This window comes from Urocitellus parryii, chromosome 16 (genome assembly GCF_045843805.1).
Source record: "Urocitellus parryii isolate mUroPar1 chromosome 16, mUroPar1.hap1, whole genome shotgun sequence".
NCBI lineage: Eukaryota > Metazoa > Chordata > Mammalia > Rodentia > Sciuridae > Urocitellus > Urocitellus parryii.
In genome coordinates, this window is record NC_135546.1 from 6,074,153 (window position 1) to 6,093,407 (window position 19,255).

At 40.7% G+C, this 19,255-nt stretch overlaps 1 protein-coding gene across 3 annotated transcripts in view; it reads left to right on the top strand.

Moving 5' to 3' along the window:
* Nucleotides 1-19,255, top strand: part of Chl1 (cell adhesion molecule L1 like) — a 75,456-nt gene that overhangs the window by 43,839 nt on the left and 12,362 nt on the right. For all 3 annotated transcript variants that reach the window (XM_026409022.2, XM_026409024.2, XM_026409023.2), the window contains 6 exons: nucleotides 1,254-1,419; nucleotides 6,561-6,685; nucleotides 10,570-10,671; nucleotides 10,819-11,016; nucleotides 12,725-12,795; nucleotides 18,837-19,059. In XM_026409022.2, the coding sequence (XP_026264807.2) occupies nucleotides 1,254-1,419; nucleotides 6,561-6,685; nucleotides 10,570-10,671; nucleotides 10,819-11,016; nucleotides 12,725-12,795; nucleotides 18,837-19,059 (885 nt within the window). The remainder of the gene's footprint in view (nucleotides 1-1,253; nucleotides 1,420-6,560; nucleotides 6,686-10,569; nucleotides 10,672-10,818; nucleotides 11,017-12,724; nucleotides 12,796-18,836; nucleotides 19,060-19,255) is intronic.

Genomic DNA, 19,255 nt, shown 5'->3' on the forward strand with positions numbered 1-19,255 from the left:
ATGCATTACTATTCTTATTATACATATAGAGAACAATTGTTTATATCTTTGGTTGTATATAAAGTAGGTTGACACCAATTCATGTCTTCATACTTTGGATAATAATGTCCATCACATTCCACCATCCTTGCTAACCTCCTGCCCCCTCCCTTCCCCTCCCACCCCTCTGCCCTATCTAGAGTTCATCAATTCCTCCCATGCTCCCCCTCCCTACCCCACTATGAATCAGCCTCCTTATATCAGAGAAAACATTCGGCATTTGTTTTTTGGGGATTAGCTAACTTCACTTAGCATTATCTTCTCCAATGCCATTCATTTACCTGCAAATGCCACGATTTTATTCTCTTTTATTGATGAGTAAAATTTCATTGTGTATACATGCCACATTATTTTTTTTATCCATTCATCCACTGAAGGGCATCTTGGTTGGTTCCACAGTTTAGCTATTGTGAATTGTCCTGCTATAAACATTGATGTGGCTGTGTCCCTGTAGTGTGCTGATTTTAAGTCCTTTGTATATAGACCAAGGAGAGGGATAGCTGGGTCAAATGGTGGTTCCATTCCTAGATTTCCAAAGAATCTCCATACTGAAGAAGCAGCTATTTTTCAAGACAGCCATAATATCAATGTTTAAGCTTTCTATTGTTGATACTATTAATTTATTTTTGTTTTAAACTACTATTCACTGTTATGCATTCAACAAGACATTCCAGTATGTATCAAATACCTAATTTGCATAGACTCCCTGGTGACCTCCCTTGGTCCACTGTGTAATAAAACAGCCTCAGACTTGACCTTTGTAGGGCTCACTTTCCAATTCCCCGAGTCCATGTTGGTAGTCACGTGTGCATGGTCTTTTGAACTTAGCCTCAGGTTTCTGAATGAATAATAAGCATGCCAATAGAATATCAAATAACTTTCCCTTACTGCATGATGCATCCAAAGGCCCTAGAAAAAAAATTGTGTTATTTGCAACTTCTAGAAGCCTTTGTTGGCTTACACTTTTCTTACCCCCTTTGCCCAAGAAATGGTAAGGAAAACTGTCAAGCTATTGACATTTTTTTTCAGAGGCCCAGGCCTGCACAGAAAGAAAACACTAATGACGTGTATGATGTCAGATGATATGACACAAGCATCGCATGAGGGTTTGACAGTGATGTTGACAATTTGGGGCTGATTAAAATGCAGGTTATGGATCCCAAGGTAAGCTGAGCTTTCCGGATCTAACTCGTGTCTTTGTTTGGTGAAAACAGATGCTACAAAACTCCGAGTTTCTCCTAAGAATCCCCGTGTGCCCAGATCGCAAGTGCTCGAGTTACACTGCGAGAGCATATGTGACTCACACTTGAAGCACAGCTTGAGGCTGTCCTGGAGCAAAGATGGGGAAGCCTTCGAATTTAACGGCACAGAAGATGGCAGGTGGGTCAAGTCTCCATAGGGCCATTGTCTACGTGTGGGCTGAATTCTTTGTATTAGGAGAAAAAGAGTTTAATTCACAATGAATTAACACAGTTCAGGGTTCAAGTCTTTAGTTCAAAGGTCAGACGACCCTCGTTTGTCTTTTCCATCATGTTTACATTCTTGTTTTTAGGAATGACTTGTCACATGACATGTACCATCCTTGTAGTGCCTGAACCAGAATTCACTCCAGGTAGCCCCCCCCCGATGGGTTGCCCTGAAGTAGGTGCTTTTGAGACCACTGGGGACGAGGCAGGAGCTGGGCCGAGTGGGCACTGCAATTGTGATGTAGATACCTGCAAACTGCTGCTGTCTCCATAGCCACCTCACCCCCTTGGGGGCCCCTGCAGAGTCCAGCCGCTGCCCACTACCATGTTTGCCAGAGCCACTGTCTGCTCACCTTGCTTCAGAGAAAGATGGTGCCCATTTTCCTTCGGCCTCCCAGACTCCTAGGAGAACATTTTGCTGACAAAATTTCAGTACTGGAATTCTTGTTGCTAGAAAGTACTTAGCAACTATAGTCCTTCCATGGTATCCATGGGGGAGATTGGTTCTAAGACCCCCTCCAGATACCAAAATCTGTTTATGCTCATGCCTTCTATATAAAATGGTGCAGTATTGCCTCTAACCTCCCTTTCAAGCCAGGGTCCTTAAACTTTGAACTTCACAACTTACACTGTAAATCATCTTTAGATTATTTGTAACATTTGATACAATGTAAACATCAAGTAAATAGCCATTATACAGTGCTGTTCGGGGGAATAACAAACAAGAACCTTATATATTCAGTACAGATGAACTTTTCGTAAAAATGTTTTCAATCCACAATTGTTTGAATCAATGAATGAAGAATCCTATGGGAGTGGAGTCCTGGTGTTGTATTTTAGAGTATTCTGCACAGGGGAACTGTAGAAGGCAAGGGAGTATACAGAGATGCCAGGTAGCACCAGAGAATGTTAATAACACTGAAGAGGAAAAGAATCCATCAGAATCGAAAGCATCAGGATGCCTGCCCTGTCCCTTGAGAACATGTGGAAGGTGACTTTGAGTCCTTTTGCACTGTCACTTAAGCAAGGGTTAAAAAGCTACCATCTTGGAGCCAAATCTATCCTAAGTCAGATTTTGTTATTTAAGACTCTGAAAGGTCTTTCAATGGGATTCTGCTATGGTCCCCTGAGACCATAGCAGAATCACAATAAAAAGCATGGACTCCAGTGGGTGACTTGGCTTTGAATCCCAGCTGGTGCTGTGTCACCGATGGCTTTCCATCTGTGTTGCCTGCACTCCACATTCTAGAACGTGGCTTGATGGAAAACACTAGGGGTCAACCTTCATCGTAGGGTGATTGTGAGTGAACTTACCAAGCACTTAGAAAATAGCACTGTGGACCCCTTTGATAGTTATTATTGGTACTGTTCTTTTCCCCAGGCTCCTTTTTTGTTTGTTTCTGTAACTTGCTTGGCCTCTATCAGTATTGGTGTGTGTGTGTGTGTGTGTGTGTGTGTGTGTGTGGTGTGTGTGTGTGTGTGGTGTGTGTGTGTATGCACACAAGCATGTACATGTGAGTGCATGTGTGATATGTGTGCATTTGTGTGCATGCACGTGTGTTCAGGCGTCACCTTTCTGTGAAGGCGCTGGCCTCCGCCCTAGCACCTCATCTGCTTCCCCGTCTCCGTCCTATATGTGCAGACTTGTAGGAAGATAGTGTAAACATTGCAATTCATAGCCACTGAAGCAAGAACTGACAAACTCTACAGAGCCACCTGCTGCCACAGACAGCTTGACCCTCACATTAGGTCTCAGTCAACCTGTCAACTTTGGAAATCAGCCCGAATTCTCTCTCTTGTCAAAATTACCCAGTTACCTTGGTTCTTCCATGGGATCTCTGGGCTGCTGCCAGGAAGAGAATTGGAGACCACGCTTCATCAGGGATGTGACACGCACCCACTGACGGTGTGACCCCTGCATCTCTAAGCCAGGCTTTCAGGGTGACTGGGTTGTACTGTTTCTTCAAGATGCTGAGATTGTCACTCAGAGGGACCACTGGCTATCCAGTGGACTGAGCAAGTGTTGCAGATAGCCCAGCGTTCTCTTAACAGGCAGTGGGGACAGTAGCCTGAGCTCAAGAGGGACCTCAGGTGTGTGCCGGGCAGAGGGGGTAAGTGCTGCCCAGGGAGGAGTTGGAGTTTTATGGTACCAGGGATCGAACTCAGGGGCACTCAACCACTGAGCCACATCCCCAGCCCTATTCTGTATTTTATTTAGAGACAGGGTCTCACTGAATTGCTTAGCACCTCAATTTTGCCATGGCTGGCTTTGAACTCACGATCCTCCTGTCTCAGCCTCCTGAGCCGCTGGGATTACAGGGGTGCCTCACCATGCAGGATGATAACCACAAAGATAAGCTAAGTTTAAAGTGTTCTTAGTTATTCCCTTTGAGCACTTTTTCTTTCAGGCTGTGTGCACGAAATCAGTTCATACGATTTGTACTTCTAAAAAGAAAGAAAATATGGGTATCCCCATTTTTCAGATCAGCTGAACTGGGCTCACTTTTTTGTTTAAAAATATATAAGTAAGAATTGATGGGCCTCCACTGCATCTCTCCAAGTCATCACTTTGTCATTCTGTCCTCAGTGAAATGTGGCAAGTGCACAGAGGGAAGGCTGACGTGGACTGGGGATGATACAACTGGGCAATGCACATGAAGGGGTGGGAGGTTTTCCAGTGAGCAGGCTACCCAGGTGTGGGTCAGGCAGGTAAGTCAGGCAGGTAAGACAAACAGAGGAAGGAATCCAGAAGCACAGAGACAGAAGTTCTTTGAGCAGCAAAATTCAGCTGACCTATGATAGGAACAAAAACTGCAAAGAAAATATGTTGTAGTCTCAGGCACTGAGAATTTGGAACTGTTTGTCACTGCAGCAAAATATAGCATATCCTTGCTAAAGCACGTTCTTCTCAGATTTTGATGTACGTCAGGTCAGAATTACTCGCACTTCGTGATCAAATGACCCTTGTCCCACCTTCAAATATTCTGATTTGAAATGTAGACTGAGGCTAGGGCATGAAATTTACAACAATCTTCTTAGGTTCACACCCACCACCTAGTTTTAAGATCACTGTATCTTGATTAAGTTGAGGAGACTACAGAATACTCATGATATGAAAAAAACTGCATAACCTAGCAACGAATTACCAAAAAAAAAAAAAAAAAAATGACCCTTTCTGATGTGAAGTAAATCTATGCTGGGGCACAATACTGGCCAAAAAAAAAAAAATTCAGCTCCCACTGGCCCTTGTGGATAAATAGCTTCATAAGTGTATTAAAGCCTCATTTGAAGAAGTTTAATATCAGAGTGCTTTCCTCATCTAAGTGGGTGACCTTGTCTGGCATTGTAGGTACACACAGTATTATGACACTGATATAGATATATAACTGACATGAATGAAAAAATTAATTTATGTCAAAGTTTTATTTTGTCTAGAATTGTAGTCAGAATTTTGTTGTTACTGTTTGCAGTGCGGGTATTGACCCCAGGGCTTCATGCACTGCAGCCAAGAGCTCTACCTCTGAGCTATATCTCTAGCTGACTTTTAATCAACCAGATCAGGAAGTATTGATGGGCAAATTGTGAAATTATTGGTGTAGTTGTGAGGCTTATTGTCTATAATCAAAAGGCAGAACTTTTGGGGCTGGGACTGTGGCTCAGTGGTAGAGCACTTGCCTAGCATGTGTGAGAACTGGGTTCAATTCTCAGCGCTGCATATGAATAAATAAAATAAAGGTCCATTGACAACTAAAAAATAAAAATCAATAAATAAAGTTTAAAAAAAGGCAGAACTTTTGACTACACTTTGAAATAGTTTCCTACAATTCAAACGTCCAACAGTTTATGAGTGTTACATTAGAATTTTCAGGAAGAGTCACCCTTTGCCTAAGAATGACACAACATTATTTCAACTAAATACCCACTGCCACGAGTATATTCTGAATTTAATGGCATTTAAAAAAAAATATATAAAAATTATGCTGAAAATATATAGGTATAGGGTAAAAGGTATTATAAAGAATTAATTCTCTTTGTAAATTATAAAGACAAGCTAAAAAATTATAAGTAGTAAAAACTCTGCTACAAATTTGGCAAAAGATGGAAGAAGAAAACGCTGGTTGAAATGAGTTTTAGAAAGAAGTCCTAGACTGCCACCTACTGTCCACACAAGTTCCATCGTTTAATCGTTATCAGATTTCAGTAGGATTCCACCTGGAGACAGAGCGGGAGAGGAAATGGAAGCTTGTCAAAACCAGAGGTTTATTTTTAGACTCTGTGTCAGATGTCCTGGTTCCTAACCAGGTGGGATTCAGGAATCTGCCTCTGGAAGCCACATCCAGAGGTTGATGCTGTGTAGGGTTCCCAGCTCATGTAGCGAGAATCATCCAATACATCTTGGTCCTGTCCTGACCCCTTCGTCCCAGATGGTAGGGTAATCCTAAATTTTTACTTATGTGAATCGAAATAAGCCACTCAGAATGCCAAGGGTTATGTGTTTTCTCTCATGTGGAAACTAGAGAGAAAAATGTTTCCCCCCCCAAAAAAAAAGTGGGTGGGAATCTCATGGAAATCAAAGGGACATAAGGGACATCAGTAGAGGAGACCAAGGGGGGCTGCCCAGAAGGAGGGGGAAGAAGAGCAGTGGTACTGAGAAAAGAAATCAGCCAAAATATACTGTTCAATTGTGCGCATGTGCAAATATGTGACCCCCCCCCAAGTCCCACAGTTATAAATAATAATAATGCACCAATTTTAAAAAATAAAAAATAAAAAAGTAAAATAAGACGCTCACATACACATACACATACAGACGTAAAAAGAAACGTGATCCCTTTGATGGCCATGTGGACATCTCTGTATGCTGCAATAATACTTGACCTCTAGTATTTCATCTGTGGCCCTTCTCAGAATCCTAATGTTTGCAGTTTGTGGAACTGTTTTTCCTCCATCTTTAGAATCATCATCCATGGGTAGTATGTGCCCTTCAACGGCTTCTGTTTCTATCGTTTCTGTTATTTTCATGCTCATCGGATACTCTCTTCTCCTCCCTGGTAGGATAATTATTGACGGAGCCAATCTGACCATTTCTAATGTCACTTTGGAGGACCAAGGCATTTACTCCTGTTGGGCTCAAACTGCTCTGGATAGCGTGACCGAGATGACGCAAGTCACTGTCCTCGGTAAGTTTGCCATGACTTTGATGATTGTGCTCCGTTGTTCCAAGGTGACAAAGCCTAGGGATGATTCTCTGAGCCCCTGCGCATCTATAAGTAGCTGGGGCTTTTTGTTTCAAAACGAACCTCTTGGAATGCGTTCTCCTCCTATAGAAGATGTCAATTTATACTAAATTTCTTTTCCCTTCCTGGGTAGGTTTGCCTGTGTCAGTGTGAGGTTAGCGATGCTATCAACAGAAAGAGAAAGCAAGGTGTGCTCATGCCCCTAGTAGCTCCCACCAGAGCTCCCTACCCTTTCCTGGGGTGCATAGAAATGAGGCTGGGGAATGGAGCTGGATTAGCGACTGGAATGGTCTGGATTGGGGTCCAGTGCTGGATGCACGGTGGCCATGCTGTGCACCAGAACCACACACCATGGAGCCCCCCAAGGTCTAGGGAGGGTGGGGAGGGATATCAAGTGTTCTGCATGCCTTTGAATTTTAAAGTGATAATCCTAACTAGGGAACACTGTGCACACTTCACTGAGTGTAATCAACGCGATCGCCCCTGAAATCACCAGCATTTATGGCCCTGGGCCCGTTGACAGGATGTTTTCCAATTTCCTCTGTGGATCTGCTCCCCCGAAGCAGCTCCTGGAAACCTGCCCTGTAGGGACAATATCAGCAAGTCATTTGCCATTTAGCTATCTTTGGGCACAAGCCCACAGGGAGCCCTGGGAGTAGCAGCGTGTGTGTGTGTGTGTGTGTGTGTGTGTGTGGCAGACACACAGACAATGATGCAATTTCCATTTATTCAGTTTCACTGGGCACCACTTAGTCTTTTTAAATTTTTTTTCTTTCTATCTATTTACATATTCTTATACCAAGGATTGAACCCAGGGGTGCTTAACCACTGAGCCACCTCCCCAGCCCTTCTTATTTTTTTTTTTTAAATTTTGAGACAGGGTCTCACTCATTTGCTTTGGACTTCTCTAAGTTGCTGAGGCTGGCTTTGAACTGTGATCCTCCTGCCTCAGCCTCTCAAGGCTCTGAGGTTACAGGCATGAGCCACTGTGCCCAATTGCTTAGTCTTGATGTTAGCTGGTTGATGTTTCTTAAAAGCATTTGATTTTGCTGAAACTCCTTCATCATGTGTCTAGATTGATCATGGTTATGAACAGGACTTTGTGTCCTTAGCATCCTGGTCATTGGAGTCACAGGTAGGTTACTAAGGGTGCTGTAGATTGGGAAGGAAACAGTCTCCTCCGAGGTCAGCAAGTAAAAACTGGGTTTACAGGTTGGGATTCATGAAGTGAAGCCAACAGCCACCAAATTAGGTTCTATGGGGGAGTGGGAAGAAGATACAAAGTTCATCCCCATTGTAAGGGTATGGGCTTGGCACAGTGGGACTGTAGCTTTGGGCAAGATGTTTGGTGGGGTAGGTATGTGAGTTTCTGCAGGGTTCTGTATGCAGAAAGATGTAATCTTCTAGTGACTCTCCTATCCATATAGTAATGATTCACCAGATAAAATGCATGAGTATCAAGTAAATTGGAGTTTATCGCATGCACCATGAGGATAGGAGTATGTATCAGGATCCATGAACTTTGCCTCTGAATGTTCTGAATAAAAGCCATGATACCGGCATAGGCTATGACGTGGCCTTTAGTATCTCAATTTCCTTGCAAAATTTAAAGTTGTGTCTATACGATGAGTCTGATGAGTCTACCACTCTCTGGAACCATTGCATTTTGGTAATTTCAGATCAGTAGTGGTTTTGGTACAATTTATGTATAAAGTAATGCTCTAAGCTTTTTAGAATAAACTTAAAAATAATTTTTGAAGAATATTCTATGAGATAGGATACATTTTAAAAACCACTCCCTTGAGTTTGAATTCCACTTTTTTGCACTCCAATCTCAAGTTTAAAAAAGCACATTTCAATAACTCATGGCGATAAATGTTGATTAACCCACATGTAGTTTCTAAGACTTATATCCTAGAAAATGATTTTATTTTATTTTATTTTGTACCGGGGATTGAATCCAGGGTTGCTTAATCACTGATCCACTTTTAATTTTTTTTTTTTTTTAATTTTGAGACCTGGTCTCACTAAGTTGTTTAGGGTCTCACTAAGTTGCTGAGGCTGGCTTTGAACTTGGAAACCTCTTGTCAGAGCCTCCCTAGCTGCTGGGATTACAGGTGTGTGGCACCATGCCTAGCAAAAATAATTTTTAAAAGCACAGGTTAACCCATTTAGTCGGAAGTCATTTCCCAAAGCCTTAGCCTAAAGATGCTTTTGGAGTATCATTTTCTAAAGTCTCAGTTGCAAGCTCATCAAATCTAGCTCCTTATGATTCTCAGGTGAGATTTTAATCTCAGATACCACACTCTGCATTCGTTGTCCCCAGAAACTTAAGGATTTAGTGGACTCTTACTAAATGCTAAGTAAAAAACCAGAGTTCTCTGTGCTCAGAGATTCAGAAACCTGGTCGTGGAAAGATACCCTCTTGTTTTAGGCCCTAATATTTGGACACAGTCAGGGATGACCCTTGAAAAATCAGAACGTTGCATTCTTAACTAGAAACAAGGCTTTTGGGTCAACGTCCATTTTCAACAATTCAGCAGCACTTAGCTGCTACTTTCCACTCAGAGAGAAAAGAGCCCTCTTGGAAAGCGATGTTGGATAATACCCTCATTGTCTCCTCTGGGCAAAGACAATATTCTAGAGGACTTGAGAAAATTAAGAGCACATTACCAAAGCAAGGACTATTCGAGATAAGATTTTTTTTTTAAATATTGATTTCATTTTGAATATCCTAGAAATTTCTGTGTCCTTTAAACCTAGACATTCATCACCCCCTAATCAGCCTTCCACGTGCCTTCACACCAGTGCCAGATCTCCGTCTTGTAAGGCAAGGCGATAAAAGTGGCTATTGTACACCAAGAATATACGTTGTCATCAATTACAATGGAAATCCAAAATAATTGCAGAAAAGAAAGGTCAAGCTCATGTTTCCCAATCTTCTTTTTCTATAACCAGAGGACCTAATTTTTCTTGCTTTCACATGATGTTTATACGCATGATTGAAGTGCCAATATGTTTTTCACTTAGCATTTAGTCACAATTATGTAGAAGGCATCGTGGGCAATGCAGAAATGAACATAACAGGGTCCCTAATCTGGAAGGTTTTTTTTTTTTTTTTTTTAGTCACACACAGGTGACCCATGAGGCCTCTAAAAGCATGAGCTAGAGGAAAGTAGATGGACCCATTTGGGACCCATTATATTCCCCAAACTTGATTGAACATAATCATTCCCCAGGGAATGTATTCACAAATGAGGTTTCCAGAGCCAGCTCCTTTGGTAACACAGAGATAGGACACAAAAGAATCCTTCATTCAAAACTACTCCTAAGTGAGCACGCCTGTAATCCCAGAGGCTCCGGAGGCTGAGACAGGAGGATCGTGAGTGAGTTCAAACCCAGCCTCAGCAACTCAGCGAGACCCTGTCTCTCAATAAAATACAAAAAAAAAAAAAAAAAAGCGCTGGGGATGTGGCTCAGTGGTCAAGTGCCCCTGTGTTCAATCCCTGGTACCAAACAAACAAACAAACAAACAAAAAACTTTTTCTAAAAGAATTCTGAGGCCCACCATCAGTCAAGGATGGCCCTTTGTGCACCACAGGTGGACAGAAGTGAAGTGATATGTCCAACTGCAAAACTGCTGGGAGATCCCTCTGTTTGAAGCAGAAGCTCCAGGCTGGGGAGAGTTGAGTGGAGCAGGGTGGAAAGACCTGGGCCCAGAGAGGACAGCAGGCGGGCACTGGGTCTGAGCCAGGGAGTCAGGGAATCAGGGAAGCAGAGGGCATGGACCTCCATTTTCCTGACCTTTGCCTTACGTGATTCCTTAGATGCTCCGGATCCCCCAGAAAACCTTCACTTGTCTGAAAGAGAGAACAGGAGTGTCCGGCTGACCTGGGAAGCTGGCGAGGACCACAACAGCAATATCAGCGGTAGGAAGACTTGGAATGATCATTTTCTGTAGCCCACAGAGTCACCTTGGAAGGGCCCCTTTGAACACTTCCTGTTTGGTGTCAATCTTGGCAGACCTTCAGCCTAACCAACCTGTTCTAATGTGCTCCCCTGGTTCCTCCGGACAGAGTATATCATCGAATTTGAAGGAAACCGGGAGGAACCTGGCAGGTGGGAGGAGCTGACCAGGGTCCCAGGAAAGGAGACAACAGCCCTGTTGCCCTTGGCCCCGTATGTGAGGTACCAGTTCAGGGTGGTCGCCGTGAACGAGGTCGGGAGAAGTCAGCCTAGCCCGCCTTCGGAGCATCATGACACACCTCCGGCAGGTGAGCAGGGTGTCTCCTCAGGTGTCTACCAGAATGTTCTTTTGGATCCTTCTTTGAACATCAAAAAAAATATTAAAATTTAATTAAAAATTTAATTAATTAATTAATTTAATTAAAATTAATTCAATTAAAAATTTTTAAAAAGTTGTATAGGATTTCAGATTTGTCCAGATACCTTGAATAGCTCTGTAAAGTAAGGAAGCATAAGGTGTTCAAAGTACCCTGGTCTCAGAAATATTTACCTAGTTGTTGGATAGACAGGAGGGTGGTCTGGGAGAACACAGCGCAGCGATGAGTTTCCTTGTCGCTTAAACATCATGTTTAAACCGGACCAGAGAGGAGCTCTCCACTGAAGACCCACGGGTGGAGATGCCAGGGATCCAGTATCCTGATGTCAGCTTTTGACTATGACACTCGGTTAAATTTTATTCATCTTATGCCTACAAGTATTTCTTGTATCTTCTTGTGTAAGTTGGCAGAATACTCTTTATTTTTTAAGTCTCACGAATATAGATCTCAAATAATTTGTGTTGGTGAATTGGAATTGAAAATCAGTGTGGTCATAACATATATGATATATATATCACTGTGATTCAATGAAGTTGTGACACAGAGGTGAGCCTTTATAAATCATTCAAGCAGGATTCTACAGGTGGATGTATATATATACATACACACACAATATACATGTATATGTGTGTACATATATGTGTATGTGTGTATGTATGTGTGTATAAATAAATTAAAAAAAAAATATATATATATATATATATATATAGAGAGAGAGAGAGAGAGAGAGAGACAGAGAGACAGACAGAGAGAGAGACAGAGAGAGAGAGACAGAGAGGGAGTTGGAGAGAAGGGCTGTGTGTGTGGTTCAGTGGTAAAGTGACACTTCTTGGTTCAATGCCCAGGAGATTTTTTTTGGTGTGTATACATATTACTTTTTTACATGTATATAATATATATTACATATATGTAAAACACATACACACACACACACACACACACACACACATCTCCTAGGCTTTGAACCCAGGAGGGGCACTTTAACACTGAACCACATACGCACCTCTTTTTACTTCTTATTTTAGGACAGGGTCTCCCTAAATTGTGGAGGTGGGCCTCAAACTTGTAATCCTCCTGCCTTACCTTCTCGAGTCATTAGGACCTCAGGTGTGCACCCCTCTGTCCAGCATGATAGTTATTTTTTTCCTGAGTGAAATAAATGTGCAAGGATATAATTCCTTTTTTGGACTGAGAAAAAGCAAGTTGAGATAACTGAATTTGATACTTGTATGATTTCAGTGTGCCTTGAACTCAGCACTCACCTCCTGCTTAGCTTTTTCTAATACAGAGGATCCATCTGAATATATTTCATGGTGACATGACATGCTGTTTGCTACATCGTGTCCTTAAAACTTGGCTGATGGTGTTAATTCGTGAGCTTTAATTTTCTTCTCTCAGAAGCAAACATTCACAACATTTGTATCGACCAACAATTCTAACAGAAAAACACAGCAGGTTTCGAATGAAAAAGACGTTTTCAAAAGACAGGTTTAGAATTTAAACAAGGAGGTCTAAACCTAAGATGTGTCCCAAACCCAGTACTACCCATTGGGTAGTTCTGGAGGGGAATAATATGGTGATTTATCTACTGGTTACAAAGTAAGGAGAAACAATAGTTCTGTTGCTTGTCATTTTTCAGCTCCAGACAAGAACCCAGAAAACATAAGGGTGGAAGCGTCTCAGCCCAAGGAGATGATCATCAAATGGGAGGTGCGTATTCCACGGTGTCTTGTGGGTTTCTTGGTGCCTTTGGTTAAGGACAGAGCAATGTATGTTTGCAATGTGAAGACCACTGTGATTCCATGAAGTTGTGACACAGAGGTGAGCCTTGGCGAATCATTCAAGCAGGACTCTACAGGCGGATGCGGTTGGTGTCTTACTGAAAGTTTCAGATTCCCCATCTTTTGACCATCCATGTTTAGGTGCTCTCACATTCAAAAGACACAGAAAGCCTTTCACTATGTGGCTTAGTAAGGGCAATGCCAATGGGTGAACAGCCCCCCTCCACCCCACCTCCCGAAAGTAACAATCACCAACCCCTGTGGCCATTTTGCACATTCATTTCTAATTCCTAGAGCATCAGTAACACTGTGTTCTAGCTGGAGAAACTGGGGTCTGAGATGATGTGAGATGGTGAGGGTCTCCCCCTTCCTGCTCAGGCAGAAGTGAACAAAGCCAGGATTAAGCTTGGTGTGCTAGAGCCTGTGGTGTAATGCAAGTGACTTGGAAAACTGAGGAATCGCTAGTTCAAAGCCAACCTCAACAACTTAGTGAGGCCTTAAGCAGCTCAGTGAGATCCTGTCTCTAAATACAATATAAAAAGAATTGGGGATGTGGCTCAGTGGTATAGCACCCCTTGGTTCAATCCCCAGTACTAAAAAAAAAAAAAAAAAAAAAAGGCTAGGATTCAAACATGGATATGTTTAGACATTCAGTTCTACCTCCTCTCTTCACGTATCCCTAATAATTGCTATTAAATAAACTTTACATTTGGGAAAAAAATTCTATCTTCTGGGATAACTTCAGTTATTCTAGTATCATTTTTCCAAGTTTCTTCTGTAGCAGTGAAGCATGTCAGTTTTCATCTAGAACTTAGATATATTTCATGAGGAAATAAATTGTCCTGCATGAAAAAAAGATTACCATTCAACCACCTGATTAATCATAGGCCTCCAATATTGATTTCATTGAATTTTGCATAAATATAGGACATTTTAGAACATAGGCTGGAATATACTGATTTATTTTTCCACTTTATTGTAGGTACGATCTGTGATAGAACTTTAAAATGTATGAAGTTCATTTTATTTTTTTTCCTTCATAGTCTTTGTATTCATTATGTACACCCATGATCGGACCTTACCAATTATTTCAGCAATATTTTTATATAAACACTAACATTTTACTTCTATTTTTGTGATGTTAAATTTCGCAAATTTAAGACATGGAAATTTCTTTTTAAAAAATGGTACTTCTAAGAAACTAGATATATTCTATAATATTATTTTGTCTTTAAATTTGCAGTCATAGGGGCTGGGTTTGTGGCTCAGTGGTAGAGCACTTGCCTAGCATGTGTGAGGCACTGGGTTTGATCCTCAGCATCACATGAAAATAAATAAACAAAATAAAGGCATGTGTCCATCTGTAGCTAATTTTTTTTTTAATTGCAGTCATAAATAGTTGTTGCTACATTATCTTGATAATTTCTGAGTCTGAAATTGTTAACCATTTATTCTATTTTTAAAATATATTTTTAGCTGTACAAGGACACTATATTCTTATTTTTATTTATTTATTTTTATGTGGTGCTGAGGATTGAAACCAATGCTTCATGCATGTGAGGCAACAGCTCTACTACTGAGCTACAATCCCAGCCCTAATCTTTATTCTTTTAGAGTATTTTGGTTTTCTCCTCCCAAGTTCCATGGAAATTTCCAAGTTCCACAGAAATTTCCAGAAGGTATAGATGTGGAACTGGTGAGATGACAATACTACTGTGTAATTTGCGGGTCAGTCCCCCAGAGAAAGCCATGTTCTACCAAAGTGAACTTCTGAGTCCCTCCACTGGGAGCGCCATGGAGCACGGTGGAGTCAGGTGCATCTTTTGTACAGAGAAGCTGAGGCTTTCAGAGTTTAGTGCCCCCACCTGGGTGCCGCCCACTGACTCAGTAACAAGAGCAGGGAAGGAGTCTCCAGCTACCTTACAGCTCCTCTTCTTTATAAGTGACTCTTTGCTCCTAAAAGTTGCACAAGACCTAATTCATGTTCTCTGAGTGGGATGAGACTATCCCAAGAAAGTTTTATAGTTTGTCTTTGAAGAGCAAATCCCATGTGAATTAAGTGACTGGAGCTAGAAAGTAGACACAGGGATTTGGAACTAGACTGACAGTTACACTTATGTGTGTGTAACTGTGTTTCATGTTATTGTGAAGTATCACAGTTCTGATCACTACTGACACAGCCAGCCATGTGGAAGAACATTCATTCATTGAGATTTGGTTTTTTGTTTTGTTTTGTTTTGCATGAATCATCTGTGAAGTTGTTAGAAAGAAGGTAGATGCCTGGGTGGACAGGCAGATACTGTATGGAGTTACCTGACCCCACCCCTAGCAACTGACTCACAAAATTATTCCTAGCTGCAAATGATCAAGGAGACACAATTTTTTTGGAAAGTTCATCTTTCATAAGAGGATTAACAGATGAGCAGTGAAAAAGGTGCCCTTAATCTCAGTTTGTTTTGGGATTAAATAGAATTCAATTTGAGTAAATATTAAATTTTAATTTAATGCTAGAATTAGTTTTCTTAGTTGGCATTACCTTCCCAAGTCTACTTTTCATGTATTAAGTAGACCATGACTCACCTGTATTGTTTAAGTGTTAACATATAATGGCATTTTTCTCTATAGCTTAGTTAGTTACATAGATCAGAATAATTTTTACTTGGCAGTTCCCAACTATTCATGAGCATTATTTTATTCGTATGAATTTTTCAACTTCTTTCAATAAATAACAAATATCTCATTTCAAAATACCCCCCAAACCAACCAACCAACCAACCAATTACCAAACTTTCTACCAATAATGGAAAGTATAGCTTCTTCATCTACTGGTTTTGTGAGCATAGTCAGCTTGTGTAGCTCCTGAAGGACCTGAGGTTAACTATTTCTGCTGAAAGTGTAATAAAATGATCCACCTGCTTTAACATGCAATTAGTAGACTCCAGTCAGATGATCTGGTGACTCCAGTTAGAAAAATGTATTCTTGAAAATTGCTATGAGAATAGATTGTAAAAAGTGTTCCCACTGCAAAAATCTGATATTATTGAGATATGTTTTATATAATAATTTGAGGTATATTTGTGAGATACACTAACTAGCCCAATTTACCTTTTCTACAATGTGTGCCTTTCTTAAAACGACATCTTGTATAAAATAAATAAATTTTTTGTCAATTAAAAATAAATGAAAATGTTCAAACTTTTTTTTTTTAAATAGAATTAAGGCAGTGTGGCCATCAGTCTAGTTTCTAGGTAGAGCATTAAAACCTTGATTGGTTCATGGTTTCTTTGAAAACATGTTAGCAGTGTAGACTCCCTTTTTTTATCCAATTGTCCATGAAGACTCTTGCTAATTATCATTGACTTCTGGAGACTTCTTCCTCATGGGCAACACAGTACAGAGAAGTGAAGTGTTTTTCTCAGCTTTTTCACTGATGTGACTAAACAATCTGACCAGAACAATTTTTTTTAGAGGAGGAAAAGTTTATTTGAGGGCTCAAGGTTTCAGGGGTCTTGGTCCATAGAAGGCCAGGTCCATTCATCAGGGCTTGAGGTGAGACAGGAACATCATGGAGGAAGAGTGTGGCAGAGGAAAGCAGCTGACATGGCGGTGATCAGGAAGCAGAGAGAGACTCTACTCACCAGACATAAATATATACCCCCAAACCACACCCCAATGCCCACCTCCTGCAGCCATCACTTCAGTTAATTACATCAGGGATTAACTCACTGATGAGGCTAAGGCTATCACCCAATCATTTCTCCTCCAAACCTTGCATTGTCTCCCATGTGAGCTTTCGGGGGGGACACCACATCTAACCCGTAACAGCAAGCCTTGTATCTCTATTCCAGTTCTTCTGCTGTTCTCTTTTGGGGAGCTTATTTGAGAATATTCTTATTTTAAAGCCAAATAAGAAGCACCCTGCTGCTTCTTCAGAAAGTCTGGTCAGCCAAGAACCTGTCAGCATAGCTAAAAGATTCTTCTGAACACTTATCCAGTTTATTTTAAAATTTGTTAGATAAATTTATTAAATTTACTTCTTGTCCTTGAAGCAAAGCGCATATAAATTGAATAATGTTATCTGTGCACATTTATTGTCAGGAGGGGCTGAAGGAAATTATAATTCTGGATTCCTCTGTGGAGCTAATAGCTGATTCATTTCTACGGCGCTAAAGTCCCTGGTGAATTTATATCCGGCTTGTATTAAAAATGTCTTGGAGTAAAGCTTTTCAGTAAATGCAAGTCTTAACAATGATTGTGGAATTGCTCAGAAAGTTTTTTTTGTTTTGCTTTGATTTCTTTTTTTTTTTTTTGCTCACAGAAAATTTAAGTATTCACCTTGGAATAGGCATACAACTTAAAATTATTTGCTGAAATAGCATGATACTTTCAACTTAATTCTAACTAATGCTTCTAATAAGTATTTTAGTAAATTAGATGGAATAAAAAAAACCATTACAAATTCTGCGAGAACATTATATATGGTATTATTGAATCACCCACATATAAAATGAAATTACTGTTAATGTAAGTGAACTTTATATCTAGGATTAAAATTGTATTTTAAATGCATTTCGTACAACTGAATCGCTTAAATAAAATTCCCATTCTGTGAAATTAAATAAGTGGCTTACATCACATTAATGTGTTTTTAAATTAAAGTATTGCTTAATTAAAAGCTAGGGTGGGAATAATCAATTTCTTGTGTTAGAAGTTTCTCCACCAAACACTTGTATACAGTAAAATAAAGTGGATGAGAGAGGCACATGCTCTTAAAGAATCCAAAACAGAATAGTTAAGAAGCTGTGGAATGATTAATGTATAAAGAGGAACTACTGCTACGGGGCTCTGGGGTATAAATATGATTATTTTCTAGAATGAATGTTAGATTGTCTCTCTTCTGTCATGGAAGAAAGATGGAGCATGAGATTAGTGGAATCCTGTGGAGGAGAGCTCCCCTTGGAAAGCTATGGACATTCCACTCATGACTCAAGAATCCGTGGCTACCTCTTTTTCATTTCTGCAAATTACATTGGAGCGATAATATAATATATATAATGGAAAGTTCCTGTACCAGCTAAAACTTTCTGTGGAATGTATTTGTAAACTGTTTTCTAGATGAAAACTTAAGATTTAACCAAAGGAACATAATTCAGGCATCTCAACTGTGGGCTTCCCATTACTTAGGAAGGCACAGAACTGATTTGCAAGCAAATAACAGCAATATTTTACAACTGTTCTGACCCAAAGAAGAGTATTTAAGATCTCCAAAAAAAAAAAAAAAAAAAAGTGATCCTCTCTTGTAGCATTTCTTATACCACTTAGGATGGATGGCTCATCACTGTCTCTGGATCAACATGTCTATGATGACATCCAATGTGGTTTTTCTTTTTATTGGTACAAGACAATCATGTGTAATAGAGAGTTCACTGTGGCATATTGGTACGTGCACCTAACATACTTTGGTCAGTTTTATTCCCCAATATTTCTCCTTGCCCTCCTCCCTGCCTTGACCCTCTTTCTTTACCCTATTCCTACTGGTCTCTCATCTATTTTTTTTTTTTTTCTTGTTACCGGGAATTCAACTCAGAAACACTCAACCACTGAACCCCCTTCCCAGCCTTATTTTATGTTTTATTTAGAGACAGTGTCTCACTGAATGGCTTAGTATCTTGCTTTAGCTGAGGCTGGCTTTGAACTTGGGATCCTCCTGCCTCAGCCTCCCAAGCCGCTGGGATTTACAGGCAGGGGTACACTACTGCCATGAAATTCCCCTTTTCCATTTTTCTCTCTAGCTTCTAACCCTTGACTCTCTGCTTGGGACTCATTTCATTCAACATGATGTTCTCCAGTTCCACCTCTTCACCTTTGAGTGACAGAATGCCATTCTTCTTCAGGGCCATGTAGAACTCCATCCTGTATGGGTACCTTTTCTTGACCTATTCATTGAATGTGTTTTGGCTTCTATTTTAGCCTTTGAAGTCCATGGAGCAGAATGGGCCAGGCTTGGAGTACAGAGTGTCCTGGAAGCCCAAGGGAACCTCAGAGGAGTGGGAAGAGGAAACGGTCACAAACCACACGTTGCGGGTGATGACAGCTACCGTCTATGCACCTTATGACGTCCAAGTTCAAGCCGTCAATCAGCTTGGTGCTGCACCTGAGCCGCAGTCAGTGACCCTGTATTCTGGAGAAGACTGTAAGTGTTGTACCCGAAAACCCCTTAGCACTCAGGAACAGTTTTTCCTGAGCATAGTGCATTTATGTGCACAAGCATTTTTGAGCACCTACTGCATGCAAAGAGAATATACGAGCTGGAAAAGGTAAAAGAAATAACTTTCAGGTTGCGTGCAGGATGGTTGATCAATACAGGGTGCTGAAGAAGTACTTGGGAT